Source organism: Netta rufina (genome assembly GCF_964035555.1).
Source record: "Netta rufina genome assembly, chromosome: 1".
Lineage (NCBI taxonomy): Eukaryota > Metazoa > Chordata > Aves > Anseriformes > Anatidae > Netta > Netta rufina.
In genome coordinates, this window is record NC_140123.1 from 23872979 (window position 1) to 23892444 (window position 19466).

Consider the following 19466-nt stretch of genomic DNA (forward strand, 5'->3'; position numbering starts at 1 on the left):
GATTGCAGTACATTGATGTGACAACCCTCCCCCCCATTTTATATTGCATCATATAAAAATATAGGATATACTTAAAAAATAAAACAACTGTAGCTGGTATTTTTATATCACTTCTTCTAACATTTAGCTTCCCAAAAACTATGTTAAAGCATTCAATATTATGCCAGCCAAACTTGTTAAAATCCTTATGTACAAACAAGTGAAACCTGGCTTAATTTCTACAGATAATCAACAATATGAATATTATGTTTATAACATAAGAATTACATATCCTCTTTTAAATGCTTCTTATTTGTTGCAGTTTTCTGCCATGTAAGATTCCACCTTTTAGCTTAAATGGTGTTTTTATTATGTTTGCAGACTGCAAGAATAAAGCAGGAAAACTTTCATTTGTATGCTTTTGAGTTAACACTCATCTCTGTAGCAGAGAAATTTTATATCTGCCATTAAACACACATTTAGAAACAGACATAAAGAGACTTATTCATATCTCAAAAGTATATTTTCATGGTTTCAGCAGGCTTTGGATGAGGTTCTAAATGCGTTTCCCAAATCAGAGGAGATATAAATTGAATCCAGTTTAATCTGTGACTGCAGTATAGCCGAAAGCTTGTAGAAGAACTTGGGTAAATACACATAAATTATCCTCGCTCCTTAAGAAATTCATAAATTCAAATTCTGCCCTCCCTTCACCACCTGCAATTGGATGTCCCATTTTGTTCCTCCATCTCTTACTGAAGTCATAAATCTGTTGCTTGAGTCTTTAAAAATGGTGTACCCCAAGAGTTTCTCTTGCCCCAACAGAATCTAATTTTCTTATATTTCCTTGCTCTGGATTTTTTCTCTCCTCTTTTGGGTTCTGATTTGAACAGCTGTACTTCATCTTCTGGGTGGCTGCTGAGGAGTGTGCAGATTCATGTAATGAAGGTGCCTGACCAAAGTCTGCCTCCTCCAGTAACTGTATCCCTGCTGATGAGACGTACCTTTGCTGAGTAACCAGTTTTAATTCTTCCAGTATCACAGATCTTCCTTTTGTAACCAAACATTGTGGAAGCAATAACATTAGGAATAATTATGTCTAGTAGTAGTCAGTATATTGATTACAATTTTTCATTTAGTCTTATGTATTGTTGCAAAGACAGGCAAACAACTGAGGCATCAAGACTTGCAGGGTGAAAAAGCCTAGTTTAGGTCCTATAACATACAATCTCCCACAGCATATGTCCTCAGTCATAAATTCCTATGATCCCAAGGCTATCTCTTTAGAAACTGCTAGGGATAATAAAGTTGCACAAATAGACAAGCATGTGCCATTTGAGAAACCTGGTGTATCCTGCCTAGCCTCCAGCTGTCCTCTGCCCAGCCTCCAGTCCAAAAAGCACAAGATTCCCACAGGTTTGTGGACTGACTAGTCCACAGTTCTTTCTTCCAGGGTATAGCTATTCCTCATATTACTCAACACTTAATATTATTCTTCCACGTTTTACAAATTATGAAGTATAAAAAACATAGGTAGAATTACAGCCACAGCCTGTAGAGCCAAGTTCAAAATTCCTGCAGCTGAAGGGGACCACACAAGAGGGATTCCCATCAAGAATGACACTCTGCCTTCCCTGTTGCAGTTGTTATGTGAATAATTTGTTTGTTTTTGCAGTGCACTGCAATCATTGCTTTTGTGGCTTGTTTTACAATGGACTGGACTTCAGATGTTACAGAATGCTGTATTATCTGCACAATCACGCAAAAGCTACTCCAAAAGTTACTGAATTAAAGTTAATGTTGTATACAGTTTCAGTGATTTTTGCAGCTTGTAAAAGTGCTGTATAATTGAAATCACACCATTCAATCAGTTCTGTTAAATGCACACAAAACAACATTTCAGGCAGGTTATACACAATGAGGTAGTTTATATTGATTGCTGTGTATTGGGCATGCATACAAACACAGCTGGGTCTCACATAAACAGTTTCAGATTGATTAGAAAAAGAAGGAATAATTCTGTATTCACATCTGGTCAAATTATAATCTAAATAGTTGTCTGAAGATTGAAAACTGGTACCATCACACATACAGTGCTTATCCTGATGATCTTCGTGCATCCATCTAGAGGGCTGATTGGACCTTTCTGTCTTACTCTGTAGCCCATTGTCACTGATGCACAGCTCTAATCTCAGAATGACTAAATCTAATCGCCAAGGTTATAGCTCAGGTTATCATGTCATCAGTGACCAAGCTGGATTTGAACATGAACAACCCAAATGTTTATTTTAAAAAATAATCTTTGTAGAGATCACAATTCAAGTAAGTCTCCTTCATTTTGGGTTGAGTTTGTTTGTATTATAGCACAGAGCTCTGATCCACTAATTTTGTTTTGACCATGCTTAATGATGTTCAGGTTTACCCTGTGTGCAAACACCAGCGTCTTGTTACATGCCATTGTCTATCTGACAACTTGAGGTTTTTGCTGTCACTAAACAATGTTGCTTCCCTCGTGACTGTCATTAATTTGTTTGATCCTCGTTCATTTAGTGCTGCTGCAGTGTATGATCTGCCACAGCTTGTAAGACATCGGTTGTACATATATTGTTTAAATTTATAATTCCTGTACCAACTGCATAGGGCCAAACACTTTCCTGTTACTCACTGGGGACATCTTCTAATTCCTTCTTCGCTGTACTGCCCAGTGGCTGCTGTTCCTCACAGAGGAATTTGCAATGGGAAAAGCTATCCCCAGCACATTCATCCAGGACACCAGAAATGCCTTCTGATGCCATTTGGTGGGTAGAATCTAATCAAACTACCACTGTTGTAGTGACCTCCTTCCTGTGATTGTCATTACCCCATGGTGATGTACCCAGTTACTGTTTTGTTGTGAGATTGATAAAGTAGCCATCAATTTATATGTGCAACCATGGAGCTGTTATCTTTGGGTGCTGAACAGGGAGGAGGTCTACCTTGTGTAGTAGAAATATTTACTATCATACACATTAAATAATTCTGTATCCATTATTTCATGTCTTCTCCCAGAGAAGACTACCTTCTGTTGTTCTAGCCTCATCAAAGTGACTTTTCTTACGAACAAATTGGATGAGATCCCCATGGTATGCCGTGGGGACCACCTATTGTAGCTCATTCTTCTGCTGAGTTCACACTATGGATTCTTAAATATGCCGAGTTTGGCAATTACACCTTTCACCCACTCAGTGATTTCTGGATCATCCCATTACATTAGTGCTAAGTCTCCCAGGAGCGTCTCATGCTCCTTTTCATACAGAACAAGCTGACTGCCTCTCCTTGTTTTTGTGGTGACAAGGCCTCTGTCCTTGCTGGAAGAATTGGCGTCTTCTCACAGATAACTAGCAATACAACAAGGAGTATCCTCAAGTTGTGCCAGGGGAGGTTTAAGTTGGAAATTAGGAGACATTTCTTCTTGGAAAGAACAGCCAGGCATTGAAACGGGTTGCCCAGGGAGGTGGTGGTGTCACCATCTTGGAGTGTTTAAAGAAAGGTTGGACATAGTGCTTAGGGACATGGTTTAGTGGGTGACGCTGGTAGTATGGTGATGGTTGGACCAGGTGATCTTGAAGGCCTTTTCCAACCTTAATGATTTTACAGTTCTATGAAGTGCAGATAATGTGGCCGTGCTGGATCAGCATTCCCAATGTGACTACCTGTGCTGGCCTTTTTTTTTAATGCTGTAGAGGCCATATTTTGTTCTGATCTCCATTCCCATTGCTGCAGCTTCTTTAATAACTTAGATAAAGGCTTCATCATGTCTGCAAACATGGATATAAAATCCTAGAGAAAAAAATAAACAAACCCAGAAGAGGTCTGAGCTCCCGCAGAATTGTAGAGCATGAAGCTTCCTATTAACTTTGCTCACTGGTGGTAAGGTGATGAGTCTACTCCTAAATACTTCACTCATCTTGTACCCCTTGGTCTGTTCATCAATCCACTTAGAATGGTGCTCCCAAGGTTATGACTTATGCTTGTTTAGTTAACTCTTTCACCTCTGGCTGCATGTTAATGCATCAGCTGTTCATGAAATTATCTGTATTTGATCAGCCTCTTGTAATTTTTTCCATGTTTGGATGATATGAATATTGCAAATAGCTGGAGCATGGTGAAATCCTTGGACAGTAGATGCATGTCAAGCAGTACTGGTGCCCTGTGAATGGTAGGGGGAAATTCTCTCCAGTCTTCACCTGATAGCAAGATCACAATGACAGCATGTGCTAAATTTGCTATTCCAGTTTCTATTGTTTTTGGTACAACAGGTGTGGTTCATATTAAAAAAAAAAAAAAAAAAAAAAAAGGCGCTCAAAAACAGTAAACCAGTAATTCAGTAATTTCTGTTGTCTGCTTTTTGGTAGGCCAGATTGGAACCTTGATAATGCACAATCTTTGTGAAATTATTCCTCACTCCAATAAGATTTTCTCTGTGGCTCTGTGGTTTGGGATATTTTTACTTCCTCTGTGGCTGATGGTCAGGATCCATAAACACTTTGGCATGAATACTCCTGCAATCTAATTTCTTTTGGGACCAAAGCTGGGGAAAATTGTCTACCCATTCATCTCTAAATGAAGAGAGTCTGGGGCTTTTAGGGCAGCACATGAATGCACCTCAGGAATAATTTCTGCCTGCCTTTCTGTCAGCCCTTCCCAACTCTACAAACATGGATTTGTCAAATACAGTATCAGTTGATGCTCATGTGAAAATGGCGTGACAAAGATTTCCTGCTGTCTTCCTGGGAAACTCTTAGCATTGAGTTGCACATAAAATGTTTCAGTGCATTTCCAGGAGTGGTTACATACTTTGGTAGGGCCAATTTATTTTGAATCCACTGCCCAGGATAAGATTTTAAGTTAATCATTCACACCAGAGCACAGTGCTTCTACTCAGAGAGCTTTAAATGCACCTGGGATAAGGGTAATGAGTAATCTGGGTTCTTTAGGGTAATGAGTAAACTGGGTTCTTTATTCTATCATTTCCACACAAAATTATAGATTGTCTTCAACATTTTTCTAATCTGGGTGGTGGGTTCACACAGTTAGATTAAGCCCAGCAAGCAGAAATACCATTTTGTGATTTTCTTGTCTGTCTAGGACATGTACTGATGATGGGCTTTAGTCCTATTTGTTTTTACCTCTGTGTCTTGTTAATGTATTTTTTCTTCATAACACACAGTTTTAATTATACAGAATTGTCCTTTTTTCTTTGTTTAGCTTTTGCCCACTTCCCTGAGAGTCTCTAAAGCAATTCTCTCCATGTGTGTCTACATTTTTTACCCTAGATCAGACTACTGTCTGTGTACCCACTGAACCATCAGAAATACATTTGGGATAACAAACATAGTTCGGCAGTGTGTAGAACGAGCATTTCCAAACGGTATTTTGAGGGGATGAATATGCACAGATGGCTGTATTAGTCACCTCTTCCAGAATTTCTCCCCATAAAGATATTGAAAAAAGTTGCCTTTTATAATATTTATTTAGTTCTTTGAGTCTGCATATTACCAAAAATTGTTTGTTTGTTTGTTTGTTTGTTTGTTTGTTTGTTTTTTCCCCAACTAATGTAATTAAGAGTGCATATGTTACCGTCGTTGCTCCCCTCACTGTATGACTTGCAGAGCAACTAGTTTATCTATCTTCTCTCTCAGCTTATGCCATAGCACAGGGGGAAGTCCTGAGTTCTGAATGCTTTCAGCATCTGAAGAGCTGTTCTGTAGTCAGAGAGCTTCCCTCTCCAGCCACTTTGTGCAAACCTTGATGAGACCAAAGGTTTGAACCTGGAATGATGCCTTCCCCTAGCCAGTACCATTACCACTTCTCTTGTTTCCACTTGCTTTTTGGCATCTGCTTAATTTCAGTCCTCTGACTGGGCATTGTTTTGTCAGTTTTCTGTATTTTAGATCTTTATTTTGTATATATACATCAGTTTTATCTGAGTTTTATATGCGTAACTTTTGTGCTTGCTGGTAGCACCATGTTACTTTCTTTCCAACCAGAATGTGACTTAAAATCCTTTAATGTTCCTTTTGCTTGAGGTTATAATGTATTCAGTTCCCTTTACCAAACTCATGGCTCTTTTTTCATCCTTTTTGTTCTGCGTATATTTCCGAAGATTATCAACTCTTGCAAAATCATTTTATTATCTGGTTTGCGTTGTTGACAGCAGCATGTTCCATTTTGTGTGCTTGCCTTGGTGGATTACATCTGAGTTCTCCATGTCTTTTTCCCTCACATCTTTTTTTTTTTTCGGTGGTATTTTGTGTACATGAGTATTTCAGCAGCATTGGAACATGGCCGTGTCCTCAAGAGGTTCGCGCCCTGGTAGATGGCTTTGCATGTCAGTCTCTTTTCTGGAGCTTTTGTATGTTTACGTAGCTTTAGTACACCCAAAACAATTTTGATAACAATGATTGTATCTTGGTCTTTCCCTAAATACTGCCTGAGTATTGTGTCCCAGATTCCAATCGGAATCAAGTCTTTCATCAGGGACTAATTTAGCTCCTTTCAGTACTGCAAGATTGTCTCTTAGCTTTAAATCACACAAACTGCTATGTACTTTTATCTTCTTTTTGTACTCTGCTTAAGACTCTCATATCTTTAATATGCACATGGGTCACAACATTCCTTGAACTATTTTTGTGCAGTTCCGTAATTAATCTTTTCTGTCAGAGGTACCGGAAAATGATTAAACACATCAAGTGTCTCAGAAGCATTTGTTGTCAGAAATAAAGCTATTTTTATCTTGTCTCCCATTGCTTCTCAAAGTCAGATGCTGTTTAATTCTTTTCCAGATGACCTTTATATTTTCAGAGACTGTTAAGTCTCATGGGACTTCTAGCTGCTTTCCCAGCTCACTCATTGTTGGGTGCTTCAGTTTATTCAGACAGTGTTAGCTCCAGCAAGTGGTGCCAGCCTCCCTGTGTGATGAGTGAAGGGAAATGCAGGCTGTTCATCTCACTCTCAAATGGGGATTAAAAATTACTTGAGTGAATTGTGTCCTAGAAGTTTTCTCCTTTGCCATTTGTGTGAATTGTGCAGATGCAGGCAATGACAAAAATTAGGTGAAATGAATTTTCCCCCAAAAGGTGTACAGTTGAGTTTGCTCAGCCTCTGATGGAGATAGCGGGATTTGCAGGGCAGGTTTGATCAGTCCAGCAAAGCTCCTCCGTTTTGCTTGTGATGGGAAGAAATGGTGTTTTAACTGCTGTGTCCTCAGATAAGTATTTAATGCTATCTTTGATTTTTTTTTTTTTTTTTTTTTTTTTTCTGTAGAGTTGAGTATCTTATCAAGCAGAGGCATTGTTCTGGAGTGAATACACTGCTGTAGAAGTTAAGGTACCTGGATTAATTTTTCTTTGTCTACACATGTCGTAATATCTCTGCCCCCTATTCTTAAAATACATGTAGGAGTAGTATTGCTTCCTGCCTTATGTATGGCAGGCATAAATTCAGTCATGCTTGTGAGGCACCAGCATGTTATGGTGACCAGCACAGTGGGAAAAACTGTGACTAAATAACACTAAGAAAGGAATTGGAACAAAAGAATGTAGTTCAGGTCTGTTATCAACACTTAAAGGTAAATTTGTAGCAAACTGTACATTAAGTATTTATAGACTGAAAAATGTTCACTTAGCATTCTATGTACATTTGTCTTCTGGTCTTAGGTTGTTGAGGTTGGTCATAAATACCGAATTTTTTGGACCAGTCATGTGTTGGCTAACATATTCTAAAAAGGAACAGAATAATCTGTACTTATGAAAAACAAGAGTGAAAAAAAAAAAAAACAAGTTATCACATGACTAGCATATTATCTATAGCAAAATCTTGTGCTTTATACATGACGATTTTGTCTTGCCAGCTTCTGAATATGGGGAAAATCTTAAGCAATTTCTAATTTTCTTTATCTGCTACTCAGTGTTAAGATTATCACTTTCTTGTGAAAAAGAATGTTTGCCCTGGACTGTATGGATAAAGCCTACTTGACTTTGGATCTAAGGGTGAAACATGACATGAAATATGACATCCTTTGTTGTAGCTTTTGATTAAAATACTTACTTTTTATGATACAGAGAAAAAAAGTCATTGCATTTTTCTTCTTCTTGGTACTAGGCACATTCTGACTAATGATGCACTAGAGTTTCCCATGCCATTCCAATAATTATACTCATTTCAGAAGGGCTTTTGATGTAAGACTGAATAATGACATTTTTGTTGGAGATACATCGTCCTGGTTTCTAGTAATCAAAAATCCTTTGCACATCTTTTCCAATTAACTCTTCGCTTTGTATTGCTAAATGTGTTTCAGTAACACTTTCCTAAGCAGCTTCATTAAAATGCAAATAGAGAGTTAATACAGATAGTTCATCTGAGCATGGAGAGCAGGTTATTTGTGCAGTTTATTTGTGAAATGAATGGTATTATTATTGGTTCAGAAGACACAAGTAAAAATTGAGACAACTTATTCTAGAGGAATGAACACAAATTTTTGAATCATGATTGAGTCATGATATTCCCAATTATAATTCTTGATTTGCTGTTGTGAAGCTTATGCATCATGATAGACATAAGCACTGATAACTTGCAGAATGTTGCATATCAATGACAGCCTCAGGAAAGTCTTAGTGATCTTGGGCAGGAATTTAGAGTAGTCAGGCAAACAAAGCTGTCTGTATATCACTAAACTGATTTCGCCTGGTGATTCTTGGACAGTGTAGCTCCGTTCTGAAATAGAGTAGGATATGACTATGTCAGATGATTGTGAAGACTGTTTGCCTGTGTTGAATTATTCCTGTTATCACTGCAGGAATCTGGACTATGTAGACGAGCCCATGCAATACAAGAGGCTTTTCTGCCTTGGAAATGTGTTTGATGCTTCACCAAGGCTGGACTCATGCATTATTGACTTTGACTCACACTGGGATCACTATAAGGCTGATAAAACATGACCAATAAGAGTTTCAAAGGTTGATTATAGGTAGAGCGTGGTTCAAATAGGTATATTGTGTGGGAGAGTGGTGGGAAGAAGAATGCATCAACTTGAAAGCAGGTCTATGCCAGACCCTGAAACATGAGCAAAATTCAGAAATATGGGTGGGCTTAGCTAAGGACAAGCTACGTCTTGAGACATTTTTCCATTTTCATGGTGATAGAAAAATTAATATTTTTTTAAGTGATGTAAGTACTTAAAGGGTAAAGTAAGCATTTAAAAGCTTACTTGACAGTGTGTTACTGAAGAATATACAGTAGTAAGCACAAGGAGTCCCTGTACTAACAGGCAACTTTCCCAATACCAGCTTGTCTCAAGTCTCAAAAGATTCAGAAGAATGTAAGGTAGTACCCCCCAAAAAGGTGTCAGTCAAATGTTTGGTATCTAGGAACATGTGCTACTATCTGAAAGCAAGTAATAATGACAAGACTACCAAAATTCAGCCTTTTTTGGTAAGGTTTTCCAGTCAAGCCAAGTGATCTGTCAGCACCACACATCTGCCTGAGCTAACAAGGAACAATGTAAGAGCCCTCAGAAGCCTGCAAAAACAGGGACAAGGAGCCAACATGCTATGTGTCAGTGAAAGTACTGAAGTGTGGATTGCCATGGTCTAAATCCTAGTCAGCTGTGAACTCAAAGCCTGTCATAGTCACTGAGATGAGGAGGTAAGATTTCAGATGAATATAAAGGAATTGATTATAGGCTGTTTCTGCTTCTTTTCTCTGCATATGATCTGGGACACTAAACTTTGAATACAGTTAGTAGACATCTAGGAGGTTTCAGTTGTCCCAGCAAAAGCATATAGCGTCATTTGAACTGCTCTAGGATTCTGCCTGGCCTCCAGTTGCTGCTCCAGAAAAAGCAAGGTCTTCAAGTTCAGGTATGACACCTCAAAAGAGTCCAGGCACCTATTTAAGTCCCACCCACAATCACTACAGTTACAGTTACAGTGATCCTGCTGAGTTCCGTGGTGTGGCTGCTGTACTGCACCAGTGAATCACTCGGTTGACTTCACTAAGTAGATTGGCTTGAGTGGATTTGATTAGCATAGTATAGGCAGTGCCATGTGAGATTTCCAAGGCTATTTAGGACATCTACATGGAACCACCATCATTCTGGAGTGGCAATTAGATGTCTTTGTTCAGGCAACTGAGTATCTCCATTGTCTACAGTGGGTGCCTGGGCATCTAGCTTACATGTGGACAGCAGAATATAAGGTGGCTTCAGCTCAAACTGAATCCACCAAGCAGTGTGATTCATTTGCCTAAAGATAGGTGTATATGCAAATTATCATTCAGCACATCCTATAGTATTCCAAGAATTTCTGTGGGTCTAGCAGTTGCAGCTTAGGATTTATGGGAGACTCAGAGTGTTCTGAAACTGCAGTTAAAGGCTGAAATATTCTGAAGTCTCTAAAACTGCATCAGACACCTAATTTTAGGAAAACTGATCCTTTCCCAGATGTCTATAGAGACTCGGGTCTGTCACTTACTTATTCCAGGTTTATTTCTATGTATGTTTGAATTAATCCATTCATGCTTGTCCATCGAGCCTCTGTACTATAAAACACTATATTCTATGCTTAGCTGGTTTATTATGGAGTTAGTATAATTCCACTTTAACTTCATGCACACTCCAGGAGGCAAAGACATTTGAGTGGGCTTCTCAGCTGCTTTCAGCTGTCTGTAGAAGTCCTGTATAACTAAATAGCAGGTTTTGTCTGTCATCGGTGGAGAAAGATGGACTCCCAAAGAATGACTCATCCGGCATATTTTAGACACCAGTCTTCTCGTTTTCTATAGAGATAGATGATCAGCTTAGAAAATAAATATTAATGACATAATCTCACATTTTTACCTTTTATATTTTTTCATTCCTACAAGATAGTAAATGGGACCTCATCTGTGGAAAGGGCTAACCCACGGGATTCCCTTCCTTCTTGCTTCATGGTAGGATCAAGGATGCTAAAATGCTGGGAGATCTCTCTCCATGGATTGGAGTGGGGAAAGCCAGGAGTTATGGGGAAAGTCTTACGTAATCCTTGAGGTGCTACATGAGTGGGCAGAATACTTGCAAGTGCAGACGGCAGATGAAATTTGGTGTCTGAGAGTGTGCTTGGGGGTATCTTAACATATGAGACAGGAAGCCTGGAGATAAGTCAGGTCCAACAGAGGAAGAATGTATGGCATTTATTGAGGCAAAAAGTGTATGTGATCTGAAAGGAACTGCAGTATGTCTAGGACATACCTGTAAAGCCAGCTGATACTCGTAGTATGGGAATAGACATTTCTACTGTAGTATTAATCCAGGTGTGTTTGGTTACAACAGTAACCTCAACGTGGCTGCACAAACTGAAGGGAAAGCTAGATTTTGGACTCTGTACTCAGGATTCCCTCTGAATCCCACAACCAGACAAAAAAAAAAAAAAAAAAAAAAAAAAAGCCAAAACATAAAAGCTACCCCTGTCATCCCATCTTTGTTTATGGTGAGAGGCAGGGACACAGAGGCACCTTGTGAGAAGTTCAGATTGGGTTCCAAGGATAATGGTTTGAAATTCTGCCATCAGTAATATTTCTCCAGACATCTCTTAGAGTTGGAAGTGGTGACACATTTGTTCCCAGTGGTATTTTTAAAATCATATTTAAGGTGTTGGCTGTATGGAGTTTTGGTCATGGTGCCTAATGTCTTTTGTTCTGTCATCAGCATAATGGCGCTTCAGTGTAAAATAAAATTAAGTCTGTGCCAGTCAGCTCTCATTTTTGTCATGAGACTTTGAAGAGGTTGCTATATTTAGTTTCTCACTAGCATCAAAATTCATTGTTTTAATATAGACAAATGGTGGGACTGCATCATGTTTATTTGAGCTGTTGGTGCATTATAACTGAGCGTGTATGTTAAAGTTTGCACCTGAGAGCTGGAATCAGGTATGTGTGCAGAGGTGTGTGCTGTGATTTAGAGTTTCCAAGGCTGTTATTTGCATTTTGGTGACCACTTTAGAAGGGCATAGGTTCAGCTTCCTTTACAGCCAATGTCAAATTTGCACAGATGTTTTATACACCCCATGGTGACTCAAAAGCAGCAGGTTTTTTGTATGGGGTCAACTGAACTGAGCCCTGATTATTGATCTTACCTTTCATTGTCCTTCACTTCCAGTTGCTTTTCTCCCAGCAGTGAGAATTAAAATTCTGCAAGAACAGTAGAATGAATTATGTTTCCTGGGTAATTGACAGTGTCTACGTCAAAAATGATTAATAATCTTAATTGTTTAATGTTCCTAATAAGGTTGGCAACTGGAAATCATAGCAGTTGAAAGCTTGAATGGTAAGAGTGTATGAAAAGGAAACTGTAAACAACAGCTATCAATAAATTAATGACAAAATTTGCTAACATACCAGCTGCATGGGTTGGAAGATTGGCTTTCTATATGGCTTTTATTTCAGGGAGAACTGAAAAAATGCCTGTGACATTTTGATTAATAATCTGTCATATATTCAGCACACCTGTGAATTTGTATGGCAAGAACAGAGGTTCATGTCATCACAGAATTATGTGAACAAATACTAACTGATAAGTCTCAGAATGCAAATGTAAACTGGGAATAGTTATCAGGTAGATTTTATTCTAATGAAAGATCTCTCATTTTTTACCTTTTTACCAATGACCTAGAAAAAAGCATTACAATTTCTACTAATGTGAAGATGACATAAAGATGGGATGTTGATTCATAGAGCAGTCAAAATTTGATAAGCCAGGTACAAAGAAAAATATGTTTTAGATGGTGAAGGGCTCTGGAGATATCATGGTACTTTAGATGAGCATATGCTCGTAGTGTAATGCTATGGTCACATAAGCAGAAACAGTATATTAAATTATCTCTGGTTTTACTGCTGGCAAGACTACCACTGGCATATTATCCAATCCTGCTTCTGCAGTTTAAGATGGATGATGACAAATTGGAAGCGATTCAGAGGAGAGCAGAGGAGAATGGTTAGAGGGCTTGAAACTACGCCTGAAGATAATGAAAGGCTCCAGGAACTTAATCTATTTAGCTTTCAAAGGGAACATCAAGAGAATGTTTCAACCCACTCTGTAAGATCACGGGAAAGAAATTTGGTAGAAAACATCTCCTCACAGTAACAGATAAAGTTATACCAAAAATCAAGTGGATGAAATCTGATGCTAGAGATAAACAGCAAAATTTAATAAAACAAGTTAAATCAAATTATTAGAGTAGTTTTTCAAGAGCAGTGATAACTTGTTATTCACCAGCCGGCTCTAAGTCCAAGTTGGTAGTTTTCCTATACTGTGTGTTCTGGTTCAAATAGAAACAAGTTCAGGGTTTTTGTTTGTCTCACATTGTTTGAGAGATCTTAGTAGTATGGACCTGCCATATATCTGTGTATCTACAGATAAAGTGATATTCATGTAATTGAAACATCTTTTGAGACATGTTTAGTTAAATTGATTTTCATTCTTGTAAGTACTGGAAATATGTCCAATCTTAATAATAAAAGCCAGTAATGATGTCTAGCTAACTACGTGTGTTTGGTGTCTGGAGTTGTATCTCATAGAAAACTGCAGTGCTGTTTTGCCAAAACAACTACAAATTTATTGTCTTTCTCTAATATTGTATTAATGAAAAGTTAACTTAGTAGTTACTGCTGATGAATGAATAAATCTGGACCCTCAAATGCAATGTTTTTCTGGTCACTGTATGACAGTGGATGGTACTTGGGACCAATTATGATACTTAAAATGGAACTTCGGGTGCATTAATTACAGTCTTTCTTTTCAACAGGCCCATGCTAAAGTCTGGCATCTCTACAATGACCATTTTCGTCCAACTCAAAGAGGAAAAGTGTCAATTGCCCTTAGCTCCCACTGGATAAAACCTCAAAGTATGACTGACAAAAATATAAAAGAATGTCAAAAATCCCTTGATTTTGTGCTCGGCTGGTTTGCTAAGCCCATATTTATTGATGGTGACTATCCAGAGAGCATGAGGAGTAACCTCTCATCTCTGCTGCCTGAATTTAGTGAAGATGAGAAGAAGTACATCAAGGGAACAGCTGACTTTTTTGCTCTTTCTTTTGGAGCTACCCTGAGTTTCCAGCTCTTGGACTCTCACATGAAATTCCAGCAGTTGGAATCAATAAGCTTGAGGCAGCTCCTTTACTGGATAAGCTGTGAATATAACAACCCCCCAGTATTCATTGTGGAAAACAGCTGGTTTGTTTCTGGTAGCACCAAGAGAGATGATGCCAAATATATTTACTATCTCAAGAAGTTCATTATGGAAACTTTGAAAGGTAGGATTAAGGTTGTATTAATATGTGTTTGACAAAATCATTATGCAAAACAGCCTAAAGAGACTTGTTAAAGAACCAGGCTGAAATCTAATTTGGGTCTTTAACATTCATGTTGGCATTTGTGAAATGACACTCCAGATCTCTTCCTGGGTTTGCTCTTTTCAGCTCTTGAAGACCCACAGTATCTGCAGATAGCATTTGGTGAGCTTGGTGCTGCCGTCTCTGAAATCAGTAGGAAAATTTCTGCTGTATTCAGTGGGAAGAAGTACAAACCCTGTGTGAACTATACTGTCAGTGGATTTAGGGAAATGTAGTATATTATTTATTAATAATTTATTGTAGTTGTATGGATACATATATACTAAACTTAAGAATATATATGTGGAAAAGTGTATGCTATCCATTAAGAGTTCCTCTGAAAAAAAAACAACATAAGGGTAAAAGAATATATTTTAAATGGAAAATTGAAACCTTTTCATGTTGCATCTCAGTTTTGCCCTTGCATAAATACTACATTAATACAGTTATGGATATCAATCACAATAATCTGAAATTACATGACTTTAAGGACAACTGAGTGTTTGAGTTTATATAATATAAATTATGTAAGTTGTTATCCTATCATTTTTTTTCATGGTTGAAGAAATAGATGACATCATATGAGAGTTATTTTCTAATTTCTCATCTTGTTGTGGCAAAATAAATTCTTTCAATCCTAGTAGTCATCAATAAGTTGCTGGGGTTCCCATTTCCACTTTCAGTGTCTTGAATTCATTAATCTAAAATTTAATAATTTATTTACTCATCTTCAGTTTGCTGTTTTGGTTTTAAAAAGATTATTATTATAGCTATTTGTTCAAACTACATAAGCATTGTGTTACATTGGTATTGTCAGGCATGCAAGAGGCAGAAATCGCTTTTGTTTTATTCTCAGCACTCATGAAGATGCAAGAGTCCCACATTTGTTTCATCTGCTATTCCAGAAACCTAATTATTACAAATAAATTTAAAGGTGAATAAACACATGAAGCATTGCATCCAAAATGGCAGTAATGGAATGTTGAAACAATTACTAATTCTTGCATGTACGGTATTACTAGTTTGCATAAAGCCAGATGAAGGTCTATAAAGGCTCTTAACCTCATGACTGTTACCCATATTTCTGTTCCATTTATAAATTCCTGGACAAACATTCATGGATCTGCCTTTTAATAACAGCTGGCTGGGAACAATCTCAATTTATAGATTTTCTTTCCTATTACTGTAAATAACAGCAACAACATCAGCAGTGGTAGTGTTGTCATTATATTAACCTGTGAATTCCAACATTTGGCTAAACTTTTTACAGGAAGAAGAAACAGAGGACCAGATCTGCAGAAGAGACTGTGGCATCATTATGATGAAAATTATTGCACCTAACTCTTCTGCCTGTTAGAATGTGAAATATCCAATGTGACTATCAAAGTTCCCTATGCAGTACTTGAACAAATTTAGTTAAGAAAATTCCACAAGAGAGTCTTAAGTGGTACAACAGAAAAGACCCAAGACAAAGGCACATACAGTGTCTCTCAGAGACTTAGGACATGTCTATCCTTTGCAATAAAGCACTATCACATAGAGATTCAGGAACTAGTTTCTACCTAATTTGCTCCAGCTGTAATGGGGCAACAAATGGTACTGGGGTTATAGCACTGAGAAAGGAGGATGCTTTATTTAGAGCCAAGGCCACATAGCTGTGGTTTTGCTGCTTCCTATATCTGGCCAGTATCTCTGCCTGGTACACTGTGTGCATGCACTGGTTCCATTAAAACTGCATACATGAATGTCAACGTTGCCAAGTAAGTACAGCCTTATTGGAATAAACACACTGAGTAAAAACAGTTGGTGTTGAGGGCCAGGTGTCCACACTCTGTGCATGCCTGAAGCCCATCTTTGGTTTAATTGCACTGCAAAGGACCTCAGGTCATGCATCCTGAGACCATCCTGTGATGTGAACCAAGGTGTAGTAAGTTGGGGCAGTCAAAAAATTTGCTTCAAAAGTCTGCTCCTGATTTCGGCTGAAATGCTGACATCCACTCTGACACTCTGTGACATGGTCTATGGTTAGATATATATATATATATTTTGGTGTTGTTTCTGTTTTTGTTTTTATTTTGGGGAAAGGACTCTTTATTTGAGATTCACATATTTTCATTTACTGTTACTGATCTCCACCCCTCAAATAACAATGAGGATAGAATAGAGTGAATAGAGCTGTAATATTAAGGAGTTAAATATTAATTAGAGTTGCTAGTTGGTTGGAGTTCTCTTCTCACATGGGTGGGTATCCGACCACTGACTCTAGGATCATACTCATTTCCCTGCTCTCTCTCTGATACAACAAAGTTGTTCTTTGTAAAGCTGAGCATGTAGAACAGGAGGATGCGAGAGCTCCTCTGTGCCATGTTGACTAGCCAAGTGGTTAGGTCATTATTTGTGTTAATTTTGAGATAATTTGAGATAACAGGTCTGAATCCAGAGTCTTAAGGAGAACAGGGACAGGTAGGCCTCTGACAGGTCAGGATCGAGCTATTCTTAGGTATGTGTGGAGGCAAAATGTATATCCTTGGGCAGCTTCCACACAGAAACAGTGGCTCTGGGCTTCACTCACCCCTCCATGGTGGGACAATAGCTGAGCAGAGGGCTTTGTATGTTATTTATGGGTCTGTCATGATATCTTGTGCTATTTCTAGACTAGTGAGCTGAATAGAGCATGAGCTAAAGTGGTGGTAGGAGACAGTCAATGTTGTTTAATTGTTAACCCCGTTATGGCCCAGCTCTGGCCTGTACAGTAGCACACTTCTAGGCACACTTTGAGGAGGACTCAGGCATTATTTCCAGCTGGTAGCATGGACAAGGACACTCAGTTTCAGAAGCTGGGAGAGTTTAGCTTTCAGTCAGCCTGGGTTGCACAGTGACAGACACTAAAAAGAGGGCAGATAGACAATGCACAAAAGGAGAACCAGTCCTTTTCATTGTATTTTTTTTTTTTTTTTTCAGTAAAATGCAATTCTTGTGGGATGCTATGTTTGAGACTTCTAAACTTCCAAAATCTTTTCACATTGCTTCTTTCATAGGTGACACTTTAAAGCTAATACATTTTGAAAGAAGGATTTGAGGGGAGCTTTTAAGGTGCTCCGGAAGTGCGGGAGTGATGTGTGATGACTTACAGGAGGGGTGACGTGCTGTTCAAAGAGAAATTCTGTCTAACAAAGTGGACCTGTACCGGCTTTTACTCTGCTGGTACGGCAGATGTCATCATGTGTATGTGCGGAGGTTAGAAAAATACCATCATGTGCCAAACATAAAAGAATGGTGCCTTTAGGAGGAGAAGTATTCCATTTCCTTAGACATTTTCTCACGACCTGTGATAGAAGCTGTGCCAAATTCATAGCTTATATAACCACGGTTAATTTAATTGATTTGAACAGGACTACAATGAAGAATCCATGTGGTCCTTCATAGCTTACTGTAATGAGGTACATTAATAAAACAAGGAAATGAGGGTCTTGATATTCTGGTTGCCTGAAATACACTGTGTTAGTGTTATTAGGCTGGAAAATATTATGTGCATTCAGTACCCAGTTTGGGTTTACAGAAGATGGTGAGTAATAAAGATAAACTCAGCTGTCTGCTGAGCCAAATTCAAGTTCAAAAGAACTTATAACAATGTGCTTAAATGCATTGCTGAATTAGGGTGGGTCTAATTATGTAATTAAAATAACCACTTTCCTGCATGTTTTCCTGAAGCTGAGCCTTGCCCAGGAACATTTTGCTGAATCTCAGTGTTTAATACAACTAAAAGGGAGTATCATTTGGAATCACAAAATAAAACTGTAATGCTGGCAATACTAACTAACAGATGACAGCAGACCCTGATTTTAACCTGCAAAGTGTGTGGTGATTCATAAAAGCCAATGAGTTGACCTAGAATGCATATATAGTTTTAGAAACCTATAAATATTTAAGCTGGAAAACAGTATGCCATAAAAGATATTAGGAGACAGAATTGTAAAAGTCAGTCTTTGCATGCAGTCTTCCAGCATTATTACTTCTATTTACAATCCATGGTAATAAAAGTTCATCAAAACCCAAAATGTGTTATCAGGGTTTTCTTAATATAGATTAGTAGTGGAGAGGAAGGTGAAAAAGGAGTCTGACTTGGTTTGTGTGCGTAGTAGTGCTGCATTAATGACACTTAAGAGTGAGATGCAATGCTTAGCAGAGTGCAGCGCCATGCAGTTACTGGCCCAGATGCTGCAAACTGCTCAGGTGTATTCTGCCCTGGTATGAGGCTAAGGTTTGGCACACCAAATCAGCAGCACTGCTTGAACCACTGCTGCACCACTTCTTTTTCTAAATCTGGCTTGTTTAAAGACAAGCCAGGCACCTCTATTGCCTTCCACAGTGTACCCATGCCCTGGGAGCCTGTCCCAGAGCATTCTGTGCAGCTGAAATATATTCCCTGAATGGGCTTTGAAGCAGACACTGAGATATTTACCTGAGCTATTGCATTTTTCTTGCATGTGAATACCACAAACATTTCTGGTTCCAGCACAGGATGAATGAGCACTGCAATGAGTTTGGGTTTTGTTCTTTCCTCAGCTATCCGGTACGATGGAGTTAATGTGTTTGGATACACAGTCTGGTCCCTCCTGGATGGCTTTGAATGGCACAGGGGATACAGCATTCGACGTGGATTGTTTTATGTTGACTTCCAGAGCCACGACAAAAAGTTGATGCCAAAATCTTCTGTCTTGTTCTATCAAAAATTGATAGAAAAAAATGGCTTCCCACCTTTGCCTGAAAACCTGCCTATAGAAGGGGTCTTTCCCTGTGGGTTTGCCTGGGGGATTGTTGACAACTATATTCAGGTAAGTCTGATGGTAAAGCTGGTAGGTTCTCCAGCCAAACCAGTGGTCAAGATCATATTGATAAATTAGCCAGATAGAGTGTCTTGGCTGACATTTATCACCACAGTATTTGAAGGAGATGGATGCAAGGATTTTGTTGCAAATACCATGCCTTTTAGTCTTCATCTAGACTTTCTGTGTGTGACCAAGGAGATCCAATTGGAGTGAGGTACAGTCGAGAAAGCAATGGTCTATAAAAACATACAC

At 38.5% G+C, this 19466-nt stretch overlaps 1 protein-coding gene across 1 annotated transcript in view; it reads left to right on the top strand.

Annotated features, from left to right (window-relative positions):
- The window catches only part of KL (klotho), a gene marked incomplete at both ends in the record, with an annotated part of 68394 nt that overhangs the window by 41314 nt on the left and 7614 nt on the right, over nucleotides 1-19466 (top strand). The window contains 2 exons of the mRNA XM_084283046.1: nucleotides 13797-14307; nucleotides 18952-19220. Of these exons, the coding sequence (XP_084139172.1) occupies nucleotides 13797-14307; nucleotides 18952-19220 (780 nt within the window). The remainder of the gene's footprint in view (nucleotides 1-13796; nucleotides 14308-18951; nucleotides 19221-19466) is intronic.